The following is a 23360-nucleotide window of genomic DNA, read 5'->3' on the forward strand; positions in this document are numbered from 1 at the left end:
CCTGACTCTCTTGGGTATCGCCACCTACTTACAGTTTAAACCAAAACAGAATTTTTAAAAAAAACTTAAAAAGAAAGACAAACAAATACCCTTAGTATTGCACTGGCAGGATTGTTCAAGGGTGGAATTTTTCTTCTAAAATACAAACAACTGACACTAAGCTGGAATCTTTTGTGTTGACACTTGGGGGCCCTGGCCTGTTCCTAGTACAATGTACATGCATTCTCAGTCCTGCATATCCTCCTCCTCTTCTGGCTCCTTGTCTACAAAGCCCAAAAGAGGAAACAGCTGTCACCTGGTGAGGCACTGTGAGGGGCATCCTCTGGAAGGAGGCTGCATGTGCCAGGCGCACTGGCTTACACTGCACAGTGCAGCTGTGCAGAGGCAGGGCTGCTGGGACAGGTGCAATTAAAGGCCAAACCACACATTGAAGTAGAGATTTTAATTGATCATCTTATTAACTCATCACAGTAATCATTTTTACTGTAATGATATGCAGCTTTACTACACAAGTATAAATAAAAACAGATAAATACAGCTCTAGGCAACATCACAGATTAACAAACTAAGCATTCTTCATGAATCAAACCCAAAAACAATTATTAGTAAGAGATGTTGACACGCTTGCCTATTTTCATCATACCTTCTCAAAAAGGGTACTCAAATAAGGCGCTGCACTTAGTATATTGGTCAATAAATTTGCCAATTAACTAGGCACATGTAGTTCATGGTATCCACTATCGTATTCGGTTGAAAATCAACCAAAACTTTATGAAAAGACAAAAACAGAACAGATAGTAATACCCAAAAGGAAAAAAAAAAAGCCCCAAAGCTCTGAATGCATTGAAAACACGGCACTTCTCATATATCTCAGCAGCAAGACACATCAGAAAAAGAAATGTAACAAAGAAGAAAATGATAGTTTAATATGTATCCTGAAATGTCAGTTTCTGAAGCAAGATGGGTCATGAAAGCAGAATTTCAAATAAAAGGAAATGTGGAAAATAAAATCATGTTCGGTTTCTGTGTAAAGCTGCAAAGAACCTAGCTTCTCCTTTGAAGGCTTGGAACCCAGGAGAGGCTGAGTCACCCATTGGCCATGCTGCAGAGTTTCTACCCCAGCAGTGCCTTGCACACTGTAAATATACTTTAAGAGCTACAGAACTATCATTAAAAATGAGTTCACTCTGTTTAGCCAAAGAACAATGAAGGGAACAATGAGAAATCTTGAAATCTTCAAACAGAAGTAAAAAGACAAAAATACTGTTGGCAGACAGCACAGCTGAGAAATCCTACAATTTTGGTGAACTCTGGATCATTCTAATATGGCTTCCTGGTCTTTTAAGTCTTCAAGATCATACAGATCTAATGTGATCTCACATATTAAAAATGGCTCACTGCCAGTTGTTTCAGAAAATGTCTGTCTGCATAAACACATTGCCTTTCAAAAATGCATACTTAAAGAATATGTGGGCCAGTGTATAGTGAGTAAGCTGCCTTTGTCAGTCGTGAATTAAAACCATGATTAAAACAGCAACTCCAAGTACTCTGAGGTACCTTATAACTAGCCCTGCACAAACGTGCAGCACAGCAATTCACCCCATCACGCAACACTTTCACGCTGGCTGGGACCTACCCCGAGATCAGAGGTTAAACTAAGATTGTGATCTCATGGTTTTCATTTTCGCTTGATTTTTTCTTAAAAGAAAAGGTTTGGCTTTAACCTACCAGTAATAACTTATGGTATTTTCAACTTTCCAGTTTGTAGTCAGAATGGACAGGTCAGATGGCATAACCCAGGAGATGGCAGTGAGAAATCAGAAGGTATCATATGCACTCTGGATCACACAAGTGATCACCTTTTCTAAAACCCTTGTGCCCATTGTAAACTTTGTTCATACCTCCATATTTGTAAGTCAGAATTAGTTTATAAAAAAAAATCACATTAAAAAGTTAAAATTATTTAAATGCAATATTAACTGATCTGTATTTTATAAATTTTAATCCATAAAAATATAAATAAGAATGGTAAATTTTTAACAAAAGAAATATACATTTAGTGCAAGTTATGAATTACATTTCATCTCCAGTGTCAGCAATGAAACAACCTGAAATAAAAGAATAATCTAATTTGAAGAAAAAAGTTCCAGTGTTTAACATGCAATCAATACCAGGTACAGCTAAACAGACTCCTTCCTTCCCTTCACTGTCACAGCAGCAGCATTTGGTTTAATTATGCTGAACAGCACTTTTATGTCATAGTAGTAATTTTAGAAATTAGAAAATTTGCATAAGACTAGGTCACATTATCCATAAAGTCTGAGAGGAAAAAATAAAACTGTTTAGAGTCAAGTTTGTTTTTTATTCTTAACCACACAGCACACGAGCTGCGGGATGTCACTCACACCTCCGGGTTTTACCTGCTCGGCCAGCAGTGATGTGTGTGTACGTTCTCCAGGCCTTTAACGATGGTACAAACTACACGGTTAATGGCACAAGAAACATTGCCTTCTTGTGATGAAACCTCAGTAAAATCACAGGACATCTCAATATGAGAAAGGGCTGCTTCAAAAGGACACACCAATTCAAAGAGGTTTGTTACAGCTCAGGAGGGGAGAGAAGCTCTTTTGGAATGTAGAAAGGTGATGCTTAACTATACAATTCATGAGTTAAACAGAACAGTTCTGATATAAAAGGGCAAGACCTTGCAGTCTTAATAGATGGCTCAATTCAAAGTAATCCCTCCAGAAATAGGGACTGATTATGCATCTCTGTGGTGCTTGAGGATTCCAGTGAAGGCTCCAGGAGGCTCAAGACTGCACTCCCACTGCACAGACTCAGGGACTGCAGCCAGTGCAGACGACATGAGATGAATTACTGCTCCAGTCAGTTAGGAAACTACCTCACTCCTCCTCTTCCTCCTCCTCTTCCTCCTCCTCCTCCTCCTCTTCCTCCTCCCTCCCCACACAAGCCCTCCGTGTTCTCCCAGCATTATTTGCAAACCAGGTTGCAAAAGCTCCACTTGAATTCCCTTTCCTGTTTTTAAAAGAAGAAAAAAGTGGACGAGTCCCTCAGATTAAATAATTGTGCTACTCAGCAAACGCACTTCCTCTTCTGTCTCCTCTCTCTCCTCATCTACAGGGCTCAGTTGAACATTATTGAAGCGGGGTCTTGGTTTGCCGTCTGGGCCATATGACGGAGGATATCTTTCTTTGTTATAATGCCAAGGAGGCGCCTGAAAAGGATAAACAGAAAAGAGCTATTAAAATAAAAGGGAAAAGAAAAGAAGAGCTAAATCAATAGACAAATCCTTTTTGTTGACAGAAACAGAGAGCAAAGCAAGCAGCCTGATTATGCATTTTTTTTAAATGTTTTACTATAAAGACAATGAAATTACCCAGCAACCATCTCCTAACATAAAAAGTACTGTGGTCACTCAGAGTGTGAAGGCCTTCCAACTGGGGCTGAGGACTACTGCATGCCTTCCTGAGGCAGAGCTATTTTGATTCAAGTGTGCCAACAAAAAAGTAACAAAAACTGGGAAGATGTATGAACAGGAAGTAATACTGATCCAGTTGAAAAAGGAACCCATTCTCATTTTGTTAGAAAACAATTTAAAACCTCAGCATTTTGTAGAACCAAAAATCTGAAGAAATACTCTTTGATTACCCAGTTGTACGCAGAATATTCATGAAAGCACATCCAATTAAGATGAACCTACAGCACAGCCCAGGGTTCTGAAAGTCAACTTATGTTTCCCTTTTCAAGTCTGTGCTCCCCAACCAAGAGACAGTGCCTTTATGAATGTCTTGAGTGTTAGAGTTTACATTAAAAAATAGGTGAGAAATCAAGAGGCAATCCTAAAAGATTGTTACAGGTGAAGCAGAAAGCAGAATGAATGAACAGCTTCTACATGTGGTTAGTAGTTTTAAAAAAGGATGCATGAAACACTTGTGAAATATTAGCATACGACAGGAATGCATACTCAGTTGTGTACTTAAACAAATGGGGGCGGGTCTCATGTAGTTATGACAATTGCAGGGCAAAATAATTTGAGGTATTAATCGTTAAAGCCAAACAATTTGTTATACATAAATCAAAATTTTATCTGTAATCAATGACACAACTAAGACATAAAGCCTGTTAACACAAAAGCTACTTATGACAGTCTAGAGACAGCATACAAAAGGGGAGTATCCATGACCTATGTGTAATCACTGAGCTGGAACGACACACATTCTAAGGGTAGCAGAAAAGGAAACTAATACTATTTCACAGATCTATACACACTGTGCTCTAAATACTGTGCCCATTAAAATCACATGGCCAGCATTTCTACTTGTCGGAAAGGAGCTTAGATTTACAACACTACCACAGACTAGGAAACATAAAAAAGGGCAAAGGGTTGGGGGCAACAGGGCAGGCATGTTTTAACCACTCAGGAGTCCTCTGAGTCCACTAAGGTAGACAGACTTTGCATGTTTAAGCATGTCCCATAATGTCTCCTCATTCAGGCACCAGACTGCCTGCAGTTCTTAATTTTAACTAATTTTGACTTTCTAAGGATGGAATTTTAGACAATATATCTAAATTTGTCTCACAGACAGGACACAGTGTGGCTGCAGCAGGTGTGTGGGAGAGAGCACTGAACAGTTCACAAGTTTCATGCCTCCTGACTTCTAGGGTGTCTAGTGAGGAGAGCTGACACAGCTAATCACCAAGGGCTCCACGTGCTGCTTTAGTTGCTCGAGATGCTCTAAAATGTTCTTCTTTGTGATGATCCCCAAGACAATCCTGAAACAGATTATTATGCTAATAACTGTGAGAAATTAAACTGAAAGAGGTTCCAATCATAAAGATAAAGAATGAGAAAAAGAAATAAAACATAACCCATAAGAATGCTTCTCATGAACTTGAGATAAAAGATGATTTAAAAGTCTAGGTTGTATTTTCAGACATCCTGCTAACTTCAAAAGTGACACATACTATTTCTAATGGTGGAGTTTATTTTTTAAATTAAAAATCAAAACAATGAACGTATGACTAAAATTTAACTATGATGATAAACCAAAGTAAAAGTACAAAAGAAACTTACTGATACACAGCTGCACACTCTACAATTCGGAGACTGGTTCTCAGTGTTCTTTCCTTGGATGAACACACTTTCCAGTTTCTAAGACAACAACCTAAGAGCTCTCTGGATCTACTTCAGCACTGTGTGTGTTGAGGGGGAGGGGCTCAGTTTGAATGCTCATGAGAAGACTTAAGAAATCTTCTAGATTTTTACCATTAATAATTTGGAATTCCAATTAAGGGAGTACACATGTAAATACAACCGACCTCATTTTCAGGAACTGAATCAATTTTTTATAATATGCTAATAAAGCATTCATGAGTAGCAGTCAAAATGACTTTTTTATTAATTTATTCAGATTACATCTCAATTGTTCAAAAATTACTTTTAATGCACATTTTTCTAAGTAATTTTTCTGTTTATATGCCATTACCATCATATCTTACGAAATGATTTTTCATAAATTCCCATGAGGATACCTGAAACTAAACTACTTTTAATTACTAATATCTTGATACTTATTTTACAACAAATAAATGAATTTGACTACAGCATGTGGAGATAAATTCCAGGAGCCCATCTATAATACCTGAAGAATAATCAGGCATTCCCTTGGTGATCTGTCTGCTTAAGTCAACTTTCCTGTTAAGCTGCCTTAGTCATTTCTGGTTTTTATTGTTGGTGGAGCTTTTTTGTTTGTTTACTTGCTTGCTTTTGTTTTTGTTTTTTGAGACAAGGTTTCTCTGTGTAGCTCTGGCTGCCCTGGGACTCACTTTGTAGACCAGGCTGGCTTCAAACTCGCAGTGGCCTCTGCCTCTCTGAGCGCTGGGATTAAAGGCATATCCTACCACACTCTGCCAAAATTTTGTAAAGAGAATCACCATGGGACTTCAAAGCAGTCTGGAAATATTTTGGAACATTTCCCTCATAAAACAGTAATGGCTGGGGCTGTGGAAGCTTTGTTTAAAACAACATAATGAAGTTTTCAGACCATGGTGAACAACCTCTCCAAGAAGCTCAAAAAACAATACTGTATAAAATGAGTATCTGACCACTAGAGAAATGTTCTTAGGCAAAATAGTTGAGGGTTTTTTTTTTTCTCATTGGTTGTTATTTGTTTGATTTTTAGCTTTGGGGTGGTACTGAATATGTTCAAAGTACACTGTATACATGTATGACAATGTAATGAAATCCATGATTTTGTACAATTAATATATGCTAGTAAAAACAAGGTTTTTTTTTCAAAAAAGCTATAAATTCAACAGATTTTATGGTAGGAAATGTGAAATTCTTTCTTGTGTATGCTTTTAAAAACCCAATTAAGTAGAATGATTAATTTCAATTTATCATTTGTAAGCTGTGTGACAAAACGAGGAGAGTGACCCGTTTGCAAGGACCAAGTGGCAGACTTAGGACATTGACACACACCTGCAGATTTACAACGTGCAAAACTTCGGGGAGCTGTAAAGCCAGTTACACAAGCTCCTCTTTAGTGCAGAAGACTGACTTGAGAACAGGAGTCAGTTTCAGTGCTGCGCTTTCAGTTTTAAAGAGCAATAGGAAAACCAATGCAAAATGTTTCTTATTTAAGTTTCCTTTTGGACTAACAAATAATGGTGTGGAAGTTAACAAAATGCATCCTATCCCACCCCACCAAATAATGTCTGCATTTTCAGGCAAGCTGGCTAAACTATGATTCCATTGCTGACAGCTGGGGAATAAAAAAACATCAACGCCTTCTAAGTTCAAAAGGAAACCTCAGCTATCATTTAATTCAATAGTTGTCAAACTTATTCAGTCAACTTGTATCGCCGTCCTGTTTGTTCTTTAAACCACTGGATTCTGAGCAGCACTGAGAAGCACAACCCGGAGCTGACCATCTCCACAGCTGGATCTGTCCCTGTTACTTCTCTATTCTTTTTTCCTCTTCCACCTATAGTCCCAGATCTGCTCTCTTTTTCTTCCTGCAAATAACTATTTCCCACTGCTAAGGTGCTACATGAAGCTGGAAAACAGAGGGCCACCTAGAACTCAGTGCTGCTTACTTTAAAGCATGATGTGTTTTTCCAGTTTTAACTACTCAATCTTGAGAAACACCCTCCTTCTTAAGTAGTTCAGACAATAGAGTCAAGAGTCTCCTCCCAAATAATCTTTTTCTTTCCAAATACACTTATTTTTCGTAAAATAAGGAATATGTGATCAAGGCTGTGAAACATAACCCTGGAGGAAAGTTCCTTTACTCTGTTGTATATGCTACCAACAGCAGATAAAACTCTATGTTCTAACTCCTGTCCCTCTAAAAAATAATGTAATCCTTAAGTATTTTCCTTTCCAAGATCTACACTGCCAAACCCCTGTCAATTACCCAGTGAAGTGAAGTACGCAAACGAGTGTGCATAGTAAGGCTTTGTGCTCACAGCCACGGCCACGGCCAGACTAGGACTGGGGCTTGTCAGAACAGGAGAGAGCTCGAAGCCAACAATGGCTGATGAAAATTCACCGCAGGGCGTGAGAGAGCGTATAATGATGATTCAAAGAGCGCAAGGCAGCACTCTAAGAAAAAAAACACCATTTAACTAATATTTATTAAGTTTTAAGCAACAAAGTTTGGTACCATTTTTAATACCAGGCAAGAGCAAACAAGTTAAACAGTGGGCCATAGTATTTTATGAACACATCTTTGATTTACTTATATTATACTCCAGAAGCTAAACACCCAACATGGTTCTAATTTCCTATTTTCTGCTTTGTGTTGTTTTAAATGGAAGTATAAATATCTATGATACAGCTGTTCCTAACCCAATATAGTCTACTGTAGAGGCCCAGAAATGTTTTAAGAGATTAAGAAATCGTGAAGAAAGAATATTCTCTGAGTAAGCTACACTGTAGAATACTAGCAGCATTCTTGGTTTCTGTGAGCTGGGGGGCTAATTTGAACTAATTATTACACCTGTCAAATATCTTCTTGGTTTGCAGAGCTGCAGAATTATTTGTAAGAGTGCAAAAGTGGCCAGCAAATTATTTTCCTTTTTCTTAAAGTTCCCCTTTTCTAGAGAGGGGTCGTGCATTCTGTTACCCACATGTTTTATACAACATCTTAAAAAGACAAACTTTGTTGTGAGTCTCTGATGTGCTCTTGCAATATTTAAGGCCTTCAGTCTATTCACGGTGAGCCATCAGTTCATAACAAGCCCAGAAAGCCGTGTTTCCCTTCCCTAGCATTTCTGTTACACCACTTCACATGAAACAATGTTCTCCAAATTCCAACGAGCTACCAGGAAGAAGGCTTATGCCTGTAATCTCAGTGCTCTTGAGGTTCACAAAGGTCACAGACTCAAGGACAGCTCCAACTACAGTGAGGCCCTGTGTCAGCAATAACAAAATAACTAAAGAAAATTTTGAATTCCACTTATAAAAAAAATAACATAATGTAAATGAAAGGCCCTAAAACATGAATTTTTCTAAGTAATTAGCAGTTAAGTTTATGAGTCCAATTTGTTTTGGAGAAGGTAGAGATAGATAGATAGATAGATAGATAGATAGATAGATAGATAGACAGACAGACAGACAGACAGACAGACAGACAAGACAAGCAGGCAGGCAGGCAGGCAGATACACTAACATAGATATATACATAGACAGATAAGTAAATAAATAAGTTAATAAGTAAATAAGAACAAAAGAAAACAGTATTGCTAAACAAGATTTTTAGTTAAACTACAAATTTTCATATGTTATTTCATTAATGATAACTGGCTCAAATACCATATAGCAAAATATCTACAAAGAGATGCACAAAAAAGGCCATACATAAGAAATGAAATATAAAAGAAAATAGTTTTTGCAACGATCCCTAAAGGCTAAGTCCAGTATGCCCCAGAAGAAGGAAAATCCCTCAAGCTCAGAAACGCTCTTTCTATGGAGATGTTTCCCCACTTCTTCTCGGACTCCTTGACAACAAGCACGGAGCTGACATTCTTCTGCTCTCAGGCAAGCGCGAAGCTTGACTGCTCCCGCATTCATAACCATACTAAGTCAAACAGCCCCACTTGGGAGCTGACTCACACTCTGCCCTGAAAGATTCCACTAATAAGATCCAGCCACTCTAGTGAGTGGACTGATGTCTAAGGCGCTAAACTTACCCATTGTGAGTAACAAGGCACTGCCTCAGACCCAGCTTTCGGAAGATGTCTACCACAATCTCCATTGGGGTGTGGTCTGTTACTGTGAAAGGACTCATATCAAGGATGCTTCTCAGTTTTAAAGGCCGAGGACTTTCTGCTGGAAGAGATGGGGTATGCTGTGCAAAACACACCCGAGAACTGCCAACAATGCCTTCTTGTTTTTTTCTGGCACTTTCTGAAAAAGAGATAAAGAAGAGCAAACATTTTCAATTGATGGGTTTTCTTCGCTTATTCTGGCATTAGAATCAGTAGATGTGTTCTATAGCTTCTGGTCCCTTTCCTTTTTCCTGTCTTCTACTTAAAAGGGACTTAACTGATACATCATTTGCTAATTTCTCCTATCTGATTGAAAAAGAGCCTGACAATGATTTTCTGTAATTATGCTGTGGTGTGGTTTTCTCCAATGGTGCTGAACTATTTTCTAACTGCAGCGACAAGGAAGCATGTTTGAAATAGGAGTTGTATTTAAAACCTGTACGCATTGCAAGAGCGGTTTACTATGGAATCTGTCACCAGCTGAAGACTTTGACCCTTGCTCTGCCTCTGCTGTAGACGCCAGCACTGTGAACCAGCTGGCTCTTCTGATATTGAATGAGTCAAGAGCACTGCAGATGGGCTGAAACTACAATTACACTCCCAGTGAATAAGGGCTGACTTTAGGGTTGGTTTATTTATAAAGGTTCTATCAATTTCTCCTCCCTTCCAATGTGCTCCATCCAGCTGCCTGTTTCTTCTCTCACCTTTGAGAGAGAGAGACAGAAAGTGCAAGGACGGAAACAAGAGACCATACACTGAAAAACAGAAACTCATAATGTGGACAGAATATGCAAATGAAAGTCATCCAGCTTTGTGATTGTTTTTTGAGTAAATATTACTGAAAACCTTGTGTGTGTAAATATAGTATTAGTTATAGTGAAAATATTTTGAGCATAAATTTTGATACAAAAATATTTAAGGCAAAATAATAAACAACAGTCTTACTGAAGAGAAGGGACTGTTACTGCTTTTGACTCTTTTTGACTACTGAAGCTGTACTCAGCTGTGCTGTGAACGTATTTGAGTACCAAGGCACTAAGTGAGATCCTAATGGTTAGGGAATGGGCAAACTGAAAAGTATGGTCATGGTATGGAAAAGACATCCATTAGTGACCAAGAAAAATGGTTCTGGGAAAATGTTTACTAAGTTGCTTTCTGCCCATAAGAGGGTAACTAATGGTATGTGCATGACAACTGAATGTACAGTGCAAATAGTTATAGTATATATCCACACTAGATACACAGAATAAAAGGATGAGAAAGTGTGACATCAACAATATCAAAAGAGTATGAAGAGTCAAAGTGCAGAGTTTTTACATGCACCTAAGTTATCAGGAGCACACATCCAAGTTTAGCACAATCTAATACTGTAATAGCGGTGTACATCATTTAAATCTCCAGTATAAAAAGCAAAAGTGTTAAAAAAAAAAGTATAGTTACAATAATCTATCAATAGAAAAAATATTAACAATGTGGTATCATCAACTAGTTAAAATGTTAAATATATAAACAATAACAAATATATCAACAATGGAAATAATCCTAAATACTTAAACATTTAGCTGTGGTGATACATTTTATGAAAATGTCTCACATTCAAAAGGACTGAAACTTTTGAGTTAATAATACAGCTTGAGGTCACTTAAGACTATGTAATTAAGCTGATTTCCTGTTGTGTATTCAACCTGTTTGTTTAACCTGCCTTTAAGAGAACAGTGTAACTGTGATAGACAACCCTACTTGCCTTGGGTTCCCATGTAATCGGTTTTTATAACCTAAGCCAATGCTTAGCTTTAAATTTAAATTATGTATTACTCTTCATATTCCCAGAGCAATGTATGCCTGTGCATGTGTGTTGTGATACTCATTTGCTTAAAATAGCAAACAATTCAGAAGTGACTTTATACAGGCAAATATTTGCCATAAATGCTGGGAACAGATTATTACTTGATAACCATACGCATGCAGCTAGCTTACTTTTCTGAGTGCTTCTAGGTCAGCTGAAGTAAGTCAGTTAATCCCTTATAAAACTCTTAAAGATTTCCATAAAGTACTCCTCATCCCTTTCCCATGCCATGTTTTCTATGCTGTTCAATAAACACAGAACAAAGCCCTTTGTTAGGGACAATGATACAGAAACAGATCTACAGCAACACATAGCAAGAGGGACGGTCAGACCCAAAGAACAGAATTCCGGGGGATGGGGGGGAGGGAGGAAGAGACAGAGGGAGGGAGGGAGAGAGGGAGGGAGGGAAGGAGGGAGAGAGAGAGAGGGAGAGAGATAGAGAGAGAGAGAGAGAGAGAGAGAGAGAGAGAGAGAGAGAGAGAGAGAGAGACGACAGATAGGCCAAAACCCATAAGCTACAGACAGATGGAAGTCACAGAGAGTAGTAGTGAATTCAACCTTGACCTTGCTGTTTGTCAAAGTCATCTAAGAGCAAGTCTGTGACTTCATTCCTTAATGCAGCACCAATGCGTTCTGGAGCCTCTGGAGCAACACATTCCCAAGTCAGCAGTTTACTTTTGTTTTTACACACTGCAGTGCAGGAGAGCAAACCCAGAGCCTGGTGCTAGACACATTTGCCAGCTCAGCTGCATCCCTGGCCAAAAATGCTTAATTCTAGGGGGGAAAAAAAAGTGGCCTTGGATTTGTTTTTAGTGTTGCTCTGTGAGATGAGGCATGAGAAGTGCGCATCCACCCTCTGCCTTAAACAGGTCACTGTAAGAGGGAGGACGATCAAGGGCTCAAAACCATCCTCAGCTACATTCAGACTTTACTCTGCCTGAACCTTCTTCACCCCAATAAAGATCTGTCACTTTAATTTTTACATTTTTATTTAAAACTTATGAGGGATTTTTAGTCCTCACCATAAAATAAGTATGTGTGGTAACATATATCAACCAGCTTCACCTAACAGCACACAATACATGCATTTATCAAAACATGACATTAACATTACTTCCTATTTCTGAATTAAAAGAAGAATGCTCAAGATAATGTGACTTGTATATGAACATAGTAATTACTTTAAGGAGTCCCGTTTATACGCAACCTGCCATGCTATCGGCTAAGTTGTTTTATTTTTTGAATGATTTTCATGTCTTTCATTTATAGGCATTTGAAGTAGAAAACAGCATAGACTTCCTTTCCTTTTAGAGTTATGGTCTTTCTATGTGGCAATAATGTCAAATATGTAATCCCGTTAGCTTCCAGCTCCAAAGTAATAGGGATTACAGGTGTGTGCCAGGCCAGATTTCACTTTCTAATACCACAGAAAAATTTTTAAAAGTTTCTATTTCAACATTCATTTTCATGATCTTGAATAATCCAACCTCTCATTTGGATTTAGTATTCTAAAACCTATTCTCTAATTCTCCATGAAAAAGAGTAACACATCAAATTTGGTATTTCAAATATGGTATTTTGCTGCACATAACAAATCTGTCCTTCCATAATTATGTATAAATAATATATAATGTAATAACACGCAAAAGTCATCTTGTGATTTAACATTTCTCTTGCCACATCTTGATATTTCAGGCATCTAAAGTACCAAGTTCCCTTAAACTAACATTATTTCAGTCTCTCTGAACTGTGTGTTACTCTCTGTCAAGCGACAAAGTTTAAAACAGCATTATCTACCCACAGTAGGTAGGAATATGAATTACTGAAAATGTTAGCACTGTCATGTCTTCAGAAGCAGGCCATTTTCCTTTAACTTAGTTCCTCGGGCTGGCTACTGGCAACGCCTGGAGAACGGGAAGGATGAGGACACGTGGGAAGTGGTGTGCAGGCATTTGGCATTTCTAGCTCTAGGACTGCCCCAGCATCGAGGGAGTAACAAGTCAGTGGCTTGGTGAGTCTCTTTTCTCACCTTTGGCATCACAAGGAAGGGGATTTAGAGCTGCTGACCAAGACTAAAATTCTTCCTGGCCTTCCCAACACACAGCAAAAAAAAATAATCACTGAAATATGCATTCCTTACCTAGAGAAAATGAGGCTTTAAAGTATATAAATTAACACCACTTGCCCCTGAAAATCCAACCAATTAAATGTCATTCCTTCATCTCCTCCTATAAATGTATTACACACAAGGTTTATGCACTCATGATGGTGATTTAAAACAACAACAACAAAAACATACCTATTGCAATTGTCAGGTCTCTTCTGAGGGCAAATCCCACTAGTCTCTGAGATTCTTTTGACATTATAACAGGAAAGCCATTATAGCTGGTTTCATTAATCATGTTTTCTATGTCGTCTACAGTCATATTGTCCTGGGTCAAAACAGCTAAAGGAGGATCACTTCTTCGAGGTCTCATGACATCAGCAGCCAGGGTTGTATGAGTGAATTCTTCTTTTGCATCCAAGAAAGGGTACCCATTTAGTCGGATGTGTGCTTCATAAATACCTTCTCTACCAAAGGCATCACCAACCCATTTACTGGTCATTACTGCAGCCATAAGAGGAACAATATATTCCAAGCCTCCAGTAAGTTCAAAAACAATAACCACCAAGGAGACAGTCATTCTTGTCACACCACCTGAAAGAAATAAACACCACCATCAGGGAAGAGAGAATCCTCACCACTATATGATACTGGAGTCTTGCACTAGGCAGGTGAATATGGAATGTAGACAGATTCTGATTGGCAAAAGCACTGTCACCGAAACGACTACTCTTAGGATTATAATCATCACTTCTAATATGATCCAGAGAAAAAGCAATACGGCTATATCAGAGAAGGTGATTACAACATTTATAGAACATTTTTAACATTAAAAAACAAACAAAACTCATAGCAGAGCAAGCAAAGCAACTTTGCTATTTTGATTTACTGCTGCAGCACAGACAAATTTCAATTTTATAAAAGTTGCTGTAACTTCTTAAATATAAATACGCACAGCACAGCCTTCTGGCTTGCTAATTTATAAAATAAATATATATGTGTAAAATATTAAATAAAATTATTTATGTCTTTCCAAAATGTGTAAAATATTTTGAAGCCTTGTGATTTATTACAATGTGAATGATACTGTCAGGTAGAAAATTTATCTATTCTAGGCTTGGGGCTCTACTACCGTGGTAGATTGTTTACCTAGCATGTGCAAGGACCTTGGTTTGATCCCAGCATCCCAAGCAGGAGGGATGGAGAAGGAAAGGACAGAAACTCATCTATTCCTTTACTCACAGTCATTCCCAGCTGTGATCTGTATGACCACTTAGCCCTAATCTTTTCTTCCTACTGCTGCCCTTCCTTTGTTTCTGTTAATGCACACCAAAGCTTACCACTATCTTTGTCAACTATAAAAGACTTTAAGTGGCTATCAAAGAAAACAACATGCATATGAAATACAAAGTTCTCTTCTTCACCAAGCATGGGTCATTTCAACTTCCCTGATCCCAAATTCCTGCACACATTCTTTCTCACAATCAAGGTCATTATTTTTGGTACTGTAATTTAATTCCAGTATCTCAACTGTGACATCTACAGATTTGAAATCTTCTGTAAAATATCTATGAGTCCTCTGCTCAGGATTCTCACTGTTGACAAACTAGTCCAGGACCCAAAGTTCTCTTTCATTTATTAAAAAAAAAAGGGGGGGGGCTTTTTCTAAACTTATTTTCAAATTTATTTTATTATGTATTACTGATTTCCTGAATATTACATCTGTGCACCACATATATACTTGATGCCCATGAAGGCCAGGGAGATGTTTAACACCCTGGAACTGGAGTTACAGTTATGAACCATCCTGTGAGGTGTTGTCAATCAAACCCAGGTCCTCTGTAAGAGCAGCAGTCATTTCTCTAGTCCCTAAGCTCTCATTTTCATATCACTTGATCTTACCTTCTTGACTTCTAGACCCCATTACTTTCAACCTACTTCATAAGCCATGGAATACAACTAAGTACTAGTTTTTGTTTTTAGAGACAGGGTCTTACTGTGTAGCCCAGGCTGGCCTCAAACTGGCAATCCTCACATTTCTGCTGGTAGGACAACTATGCATGGACACAGTGGCTGAAGTATCATTTCCATCATGATGTTGTTCTGGTCAAAAGACCTGACAACACTGGCTACTGAGATGGCTTGGCAAGGAAGAGTACTTGCTGCAAAGCCTGCTGATCTGAGCTCTACCCCCCAAGATCCGCATGAAAGTAGAGAATTCATTTTCATAAACTGTCCACTGACCTCCATATACAAGTGTGACACTTACTCAGAAACCCCCCAAAGTAAATAACTAAACTTAACTTAAAAACTAACAATGCTTTTCAGTTCATTAAATTCTTTTTTTAACCTAAAAAAGGAAGGATATGCTACGCATTACATGTCTACTCTATGTCAGCATGCATCAGCATGTCCTAGTCAGTTTATAAAGGTTTTTTAAAAAAAAATTAAACTAAGCACTTATTTTACCCAGAACCATAACAACCTCCTTATGTGCATGTCACCTCATATAATTCTCAAAACAATCATAAGAGACAAGCTAGTATTTCCATTTTATAGATGAGAAAATAAGTATCAAAGAACTAAAGGAACTTTTCCAAAGGCATCAAGCTAAAAACGGCAACCCCAAGGCTCTGCTACAAATCTGAAAAACTTGAAATATAAACTCATGCTGATGTAAACTCAGATACTAATCTTTTATAATCTACCAATTCAACTCATTTCCCAAAAGATTCAAAGTGTAATATACAATAGTTAACATTTCTTCAAAGCATGAATTCCAAATATATTTTCATATGAGTTGATCTTTGCATTAAAATCTTTCTATAAGCAAATTACTCCAGAAAAGCTTCAGAGTAACTCTATGGCTCTGACTTACTCACAAGGACTATTATGTAAGTCTATGAGAGGCAGCTACAAGATGATTAAAACTATGAAAGACTGTGTGCATATATGTGTGTGTGTGCGTATGTGTGTGTGTGCATGTGTGTATGTGTGTGTGTTGGTGTTTTGCATGGGGGTATATGCATCTGTATCTATGGGTACATGCATGGGGATACATATGCATACGTGGGTGCACAGGCAGGGCCAGAGGAGTACCTTTGCTGTTTTCCTCTACTGTTCTCTTCCTTATTCCTTTAAAAACGGGTCTCATACTGAAATGAAATCTCCTTAGCCAGTGAGCTCCTAGGATCCACTTGTTTCCACCCTCTAATTCTGAGGTTACAAAAACCCACAGACAAACCTGGTGTTGGGGATGGGCCCTGGGGATTAGAACTTGGGTCTTCATGCTTGCATGCCAACTGCTCTTGTTCACTGAAGCACCTCCCCTGCTCTCTATTACATTTTTTTTATCTTAGGTATTAGCATATCCCAAAAGTCTGTATGACTCTTCATAATGTAGTTTTTAAAAATGAATGACTTAAACTCATTCACATTTTAACATATTATGAGTTGAGAGCCAGACAAATCCATCTGATCAAAAAGTAACCCTAAGGTTAATTGCTTGAAGAATCAGATTTCAAAGATTTGTGGGTTTTGAAACTGTCATTACTAAGATCATAATTCAAGCAGAAAGAGGCATACCCAAATACAAGAGCTGTGGACTGACAGTCTTCAAAGAGGGCTGCCTCAACGACAAATCTTGACCAAAGCTTTAGAGGTAAGAAAGGGACTTGTAAAACTTCTCAACTGGAGTCATTGGAGAGTTGGGGGACAGGAACTCCACAGGAAGACCAGCACAGTCAATAAATCTGGGCCCAAAGGGGCCTCCAGAGACTGATGCACCAACCAAGGACCATGCATGGAGAGGACCTAGAGGCCCTGGCTCAGATGTAGTTGACAGGCAGCACAGTCTCCATGTGGGTCCCATAATATGGGGAGCAGGGGCTGCCTCTGACATGGACCCTGTCGTCCAGTCATTGATCACTTCTCTCTGACAGGGCAGCCTTGCCAGGGCAGAGGAAGAGGATGAGGCAGTCCAAATGAGACTTGATAGGCTGAGGTCAGATGGTAGGGGAGGAGGGCTCCCCCTTTTTGAAGAGGGTACAGGGGAAGAGGGAGGGAGGGTGGGGCCAGGAGGAGACAAGGGAGGGGGCTATAACTGAGATTTAAAGTGAATAAATTTTTTAAAATTTTAATTTAAAAATTAATAACAATGCAACTCCTATTCTGCCCTTCCTGGAATACTTGAGTGCTTTGTTCCCTCTAAATCCCTGCACTGGGCTGTTGGCCCGCAGACAATGCTTGCTACTGTTTTCTTAGTGTTCGGCTCATCTTCCGAGAGGCCAGGCCCACACCTTCCTCTCTCATCACTCACTGTACTTGGTACAATGCTAAAAAGAACGTGGAGGCTAAATAAATACCTGCTACTTTGGTGAAAACGATTGTGCCTTTAATTTCACTTGGTGTTATACTTCTGAAGATTCTGAGCCACTGAGCAAAAACAAAGTACCAACTATTATTCAATATTAGACCAAAAATTTGGTGGAAATTTTAAATATAAAACCAAATAACACTTTTAAAGCCAAAGAAAACAATAAATAGGTTCTTACAGATTTAGAGTTATTATTTTGCTTTTATTTCACTAAAATGAGTAGTTATTACTTCTTACTTTTCTACAAATGTGCCTTGGAAGCTAGAAGGCTGATAAAGAAATATATATATATATTTACACCTATATAAAATAAACTACCTCCAGCAAGAACAACCATGAAAAATCAGGAATTATATTAATGTTTTGTTCAATAGTGCTTTGGCTATTTGTATTTGGCTTTTATTAAGACTGATAATAAGTTAGTACAGAGTTTAAAGGGAAACTATTCTGAAGCTTCATTATATGCTGATTTTAGGAACACTGCAATCAATTGTTAGAGACAGGCTAAGATCCTTAACAGTGGGAAAACCAACAGTCTCTTTGGACTGGATTCAGATTAAGCCTTATGTTGTACCAAGATGTTTGTACCAAGCATTATGTGATATTATAAATATGGTAACTAGTATCAAATGTTTATATTAGACAAATGTTCTCAGACAAATAAAACAAGATTCAGTACTACATAAGAATATTAGTGCTTCAACTCTTTTAAAATTATTCCTTTCTTCTATTTTGTATCCCCCTCTCCCTAGCAATCAAACAAACATGAACATACTACTACTGCTCTTTTCTTTCTCAGAGCTGCAAACAGCCACAAGCAAGCAGCCATGACGGAGCACATTACCTAAGCACGCGGCAGCACCAACCATGGCATAAAGCCCAGGCGTGATGCAGTCGGCCCCAACCTCACACCACTCCTTGAAGATGAACCAGTCATGGTGATAGTAGGCGAGCTGCTCCACGGCAATCCCCACAATTCTCCCTGCAATCGCTCCAATGGCCATGCTGGGGATGAACAAGCCTGACGGAACCTGTGACAGCAAGTGACGGAAGTCCTTTAGTCATGTGACAGAAAACTGTGCTCTATAGGTTTGTTTCTGCTGGCTGGATCTATTCACATCTTAATGAAATGCTAAAATCCTAGTACAAATTAAACTACAGCAAAATCCTGTTATATGAGAATTTTTTGTTAGTAATTCTCTAAATTCAATAACAAAAATAATGAAGCAGACTCTCTAAGCCATAGAGACAATAAGTCAGAGTTTATTTATCCTTTATCCTGGGGACTCCTTAGTTAGCCTGTAACTACCTTTTCAGTAGTTCACAGTAAAATTTTTAAAAATTAAAATAAAATAAAAATGTTTTAAACTGACATTTTCCATAAAACCAAATCTGTCCAATCTGAAGCAATAAGCCCCCAAGATTGTCCTCCCATTATACTTTTACAAGTGACAGAAACAGCAGATGTTATTTCTCTTAAGTGGTACAGTGTAAGTCAGCAGTTTTTCCAGAGTCCCCAATATTTTGCATGGAATATACATGTGAATGAACTAAAGGGGAAAATTCTCTATTGGCAGAAATTCTTTAAAAATAAGGAAATAACATATTAATTCGCAGGCTCTGCGCTACCTAAAGGGATATACCATACAAAGAGAGTGTTAAATGTGGTTTGCAGTCCTCAGTTACAATGCTTCAGCCACATGCCTGTGGCCAGCTCCTCAGCGGGGCCAGAGGCAGCCACTGGTACTCCTTGGTATAATCCCCGTGACAGGAATAACACGGGGTGGGGGCGGGGGGGCAGGGGGCAGGAGAGGAAATCCTGTAGGAAAGAGAACTTCAACAGTTCCTTTAACTTACTCCGCTAAGAAAAAGAAAACTAAGATTTTTTTCCCTGTTTTTATTTTATTTAATATTCAATGGACTAAAAAAAAAAAAAAAGGCCAGAGAAAAGCAACCTTAAACTTGAAACTATCAACCTTCTAATCTCACAGAAATAAAGCTGTTACACCACATGAGCTCAGTCTGTGAAAGAATGCTATCCCTGCCAAGCATCAACCGCTGTAAGAACTGCACGTGTCATGATAGACAGAGCAGGACACAGCAAGCTGGCATTTGCTTCCCCATGCTTGCACTCTTTAGGAAGCTGTTACTTAGTGAGTCCAAGAGAAGCAATTTTCCAGGGCTCATGACTTTAAGTCCTTGATAGAGTCACAGTATTTACAGATCTACCAATTCGATTCTAAGACCACGGTGTCAGTTTAAGCTAACATACTACAATGGTATAGAAAGTAGTGGCTTCTCTTGAATCTGTGAACATGTTACATGACAAGGAAAAAATAAGGCTGCTAAGAATTAAGGTTGTTAACCAGCTGATTTTTAAAACAAAAGATTATCTTGTATTATCTGGGCAGATTAAAAGTTATCCTAGAGTTTTTTCATGTGAATGCATGATTTATATTTCTAAGAATTAAACAAGAGAAAGAACTGGCCAGGCAGGGCTGGTTTTGAAAATGCAAGAAAAGGGAACATAAGCCAAGGAATAAATGCAGCTCCTAGAACCTGGAAGATGCAGAAAAAGACTCTGTTCCACTGTCTCAAGAAGTTATTAGAAACCTCTTGTATTCAGACCAATTCGTCCTTTTCAGATTCTGGTCTAGAATTGCAATCCTTTGGATGAAATTTCATTTCTTATTACACATAAGTATTTTAGACATCTTTACATTATTCCAGTATCACCTCATAAGAGCACTTACCTTGATACCAAAGGTGAACACTGTCATTATTATTTTAAATATGAGTGCTAGGCATAACTGCCAGATAGCTGAATATACTCCAACGCCTGCTGGACGGTCAGGAATATCATCAACAATTTTACTGGCGTTCATGTCATTTCTGTAGTCACAAAGAGAAGAGGATTCCAACGGCCCACAATCTGTAAACAGCTCTTTGATGAGCTCACTGGTGTTGAGCCTGGTGTACGGATTGGGGAAGGCGATCACAGCAGTAATGGCTGCAACAATGATGACTTCAAGAACAGGGTACTTGCCAAACCTGGTGGACTTGCGTCGACGACACCAGGCAATATTTGCTCTAATAAAAAAAGCTCCCCAAAGCCCTCCAAATACCCCCAGGAGAATGAAAGGGAACAGTTCAAAAAGGTACCACGGTGTATGATACTCCACATAAAAAAGGACCAGACGGCTGTTACCAAATGGATTGATGGATCTTAAAACAAATGCCGCGACCAAAGCAGCAAAAAATGATCTCCATAAAGTTTTTAGAGGAAAATAATAGCTAACCTAAAAAACAGAAAAGAAAAATTAATGGTATCTAATTTCTGAGTAACTATAACTTGAGTAAACGTAAACTCCACTTTATTAATTCAAGCTTTGTTGCTGCTTGAATTTTCAAGATTTGTTCTAATTAAAAGATGGTGCTTTGTTTTACTATCATAACTATAAATTTACAATGATTGATTATGAAAGTCTAATAATAATTTAGAACACCAAGAACTGTTTAGTTTTCCAAAAGTTTCATATCTAATTCAATCATGTTAGCTAAAAATAAATGTCTCCTTGTTAATTATTGTTAACTATTAAAAATGTAGTTGATTTGTCCCTTCTATAAAAAATACTGCACTGAATAAAGTTATTTCCTTAGACATCAATAATTTTAATAGTCATACAAAAGAAAAAAGAAAAAATTATACAGACTTTAAACAAGGAAATCATAAAACTTTAAAAGTTGGCTTACAAATGGATTTGAAATAGTAAAAATAAAAATATGACCTATAATTTAGCCAGCAGAGATATATATTTTAGTGGCTTCCACTGAGTAAAATTCATTCATATTTTGCTGGCTTTACATGTGTCAACAAAATAGGTTCAGCTAGAAACAATCACCAATGTCTATAAATGAGCAAAAGGTTAAAGCAGGAGGCTGGAGAGATGGCTCAGCAGTCAAGAGCACACGTGCTCCTAGAGGATTCACGTTTGGCACCCAGCACCTCCTCTCAGTGCCCACAACAGTCTGTGACTCCAGCTCCAGGGCATCTGATGCCCTCTTCTGACTTCTGTGGCTACCTGCACTCCCACACATACACCTAAACACAGATCCATATATATAATTTAAAAACAAATATTTTTTGAAAAATAAAAATAAAACAATTTTCTGTAGTTATGGGCTATGTATAATACATTACTTTTTATATTAGAACTACTTTAAAACTTTCTAAAAATAAACTTGAAATTATAAATTCTATTAGCTATAAACCTAAGATGTACACCAAGATACAGTTACAAGTGTAATTCTATGTCATTTTCACGGCTACACTTTTGTACTTACCTCCTCCAAACTAAATAGAACTCCTCCAATGGGCGCACCAAAAGCTACAGACACCCCTGCAGCTGAGGCAGCTGACAGCACCTAGAAAGAGAATGTGGCTGTTTCTAGTTTCCTTGTCAACTCAAACATACCCAACAAAGTTTTGTCTTCCATGCTATCCCAGTGCCTCTTCTGATCTTAACCTACACATCCTCCTTGCAAACCAAGGGGCAAGTATTCATTTCTTCTAAAATGTAATGTTTTGCTTTTCTGCTTTAATTTCAAGCTCATTTGCACTTTTTTTATACAGTCAAGATATTAATGCCAAACATACCAACACGAGTATATGTAAAGTGAAGGCAGTGAATACTAGCAACCTTCAATGCTATGTTTGCACAATGGAGAGAAAACAAACGTGAAATGGGAGTGACTTATTTTTAAGTAGGATATAATTTCTCCAGATTTTGGCTCTAATTGCTTCCCCATTAGTAATGACTCTAAGCCTTATCAAAGATACCACAGTCCACTCAACAGTTTCTCGATAACTACTCTAAGCCCTCTGAACATCCTGCTACACTTGATCATTTTAAGTATGTTCCAAAGTACAAACAGCAGTCCCTCTGAGTCACCAACTCAATGGTAAAAATAGTTTCAAGGAAGAAAAAAATTCACACACTTTCTGGTGTGCACCTGGGCAGCTCTCTGGGGTACTTGCTCACTGCTGACCTCCTAACTACAGGAAATCAACTATACTCTAATTTCTTTAGAAATTTGTTGATTATTCTTAAGAATCTTTATGCCGGGTGTGGTGGTGCACACCTTTAATCCCAGTCCTCGGAGGCAGAGGTAGGCGGATCACCGGGAGTTAGAGGCCAGCCCGGTCTACAAAGTGAGTCCAGGACAGCCAAGGCTACACAGAGAAACCCTGTCTAGAAAAACAACAACAACAACAACAAAATACTAAAAAGAGAAAGAAAAATGAGTCTTTATTCCCTTCACTACTTTGATCCAGTAAATATCTGAGAGTACCCTAAGCATTTCCTCAAAACACCAAATTTTACAAATTTTCTAGGAGTAAAATTAGGAGATAAAAGTTAAGGAGTAAGGAGCACAAACTGCATGCCCTGCCTCTGCCCTGCACTGCTGTGCAGGCCCAATAAGCACCTCAGCCTGTCTCCCTGGACGACTGTGATAACGGCACTCAGTGAATACAGAGAAAGTGCTCAGAATACCACCACCTACAATCTCACAATACAGATATTTGGATAGTTCACTTTTTAAACATATATATACAATTATAATAAAAGCACAGTAGTTAAAAACATAGTTTTTAGAATCAGAGAAAAAAGTGAATTTTTCTGTGGCAAGGATTGGAGACGTTATCCCAGGTGAAGGTACTTGGGAACACCACGGATACC

At 38.2% G+C, this 23360-nt stretch overlaps 1 protein-coding gene across 3 annotated transcripts in view; it reads right to left on the bottom strand.

Annotated features, from left to right (window-relative positions):
- Nucleotides 1-427: 427 nt before the first annotated feature.
- The window catches only part of CLCN3 (chloride voltage-gated channel 3), a 79303-nt gene continuing 56370 nt past the window's right edge, over nucleotides 428-23360 (bottom strand). For 2 of the 3 annotated variants that reach the window (XM_084760051.1, XM_084760050.1), the window contains 8 exons: nucleotides 21964-22044; nucleotides 20373-20918; nucleotides 18464-18650; nucleotides 13440-13838; nucleotides 9217-9433; nucleotides 4719-4794; nucleotides 2967-3235; nucleotides 428-2930 (listed from right to left, as the gene is read on the bottom strand). In XM_084760051.1, the coding sequence (XP_084616177.1) occupies nucleotides 3077-3235; nucleotides 4719-4794; nucleotides 9217-9433; nucleotides 13440-13838; nucleotides 18464-18650; nucleotides 20373-20918; nucleotides 21964-22044 (1665 nt within the window). In that variant the 3' untranslated portion in view covers nucleotides 428-2930; nucleotides 2967-3076. Of the gene's footprint in view, nucleotides 2937-2966; nucleotides 3236-4718; nucleotides 4795-9216; nucleotides 9434-13439; nucleotides 13839-18463; nucleotides 18651-20372; nucleotides 20919-21963; nucleotides 22045-23360 lie in introns of all 3 variants that reach the window. The other variant, XM_084760049.1, reaches the window with a different exon arrangement.

This window comes from Acomys minous (genome assembly GCF_964271855.1).
Source record: "Acomys minous genome assembly, chromosome: 15".
Classification (NCBI taxonomy): domain Eukaryota; kingdom Metazoa; phylum Chordata; class Mammalia; order Rodentia; family Muridae; genus Acomys; species Acomys minous.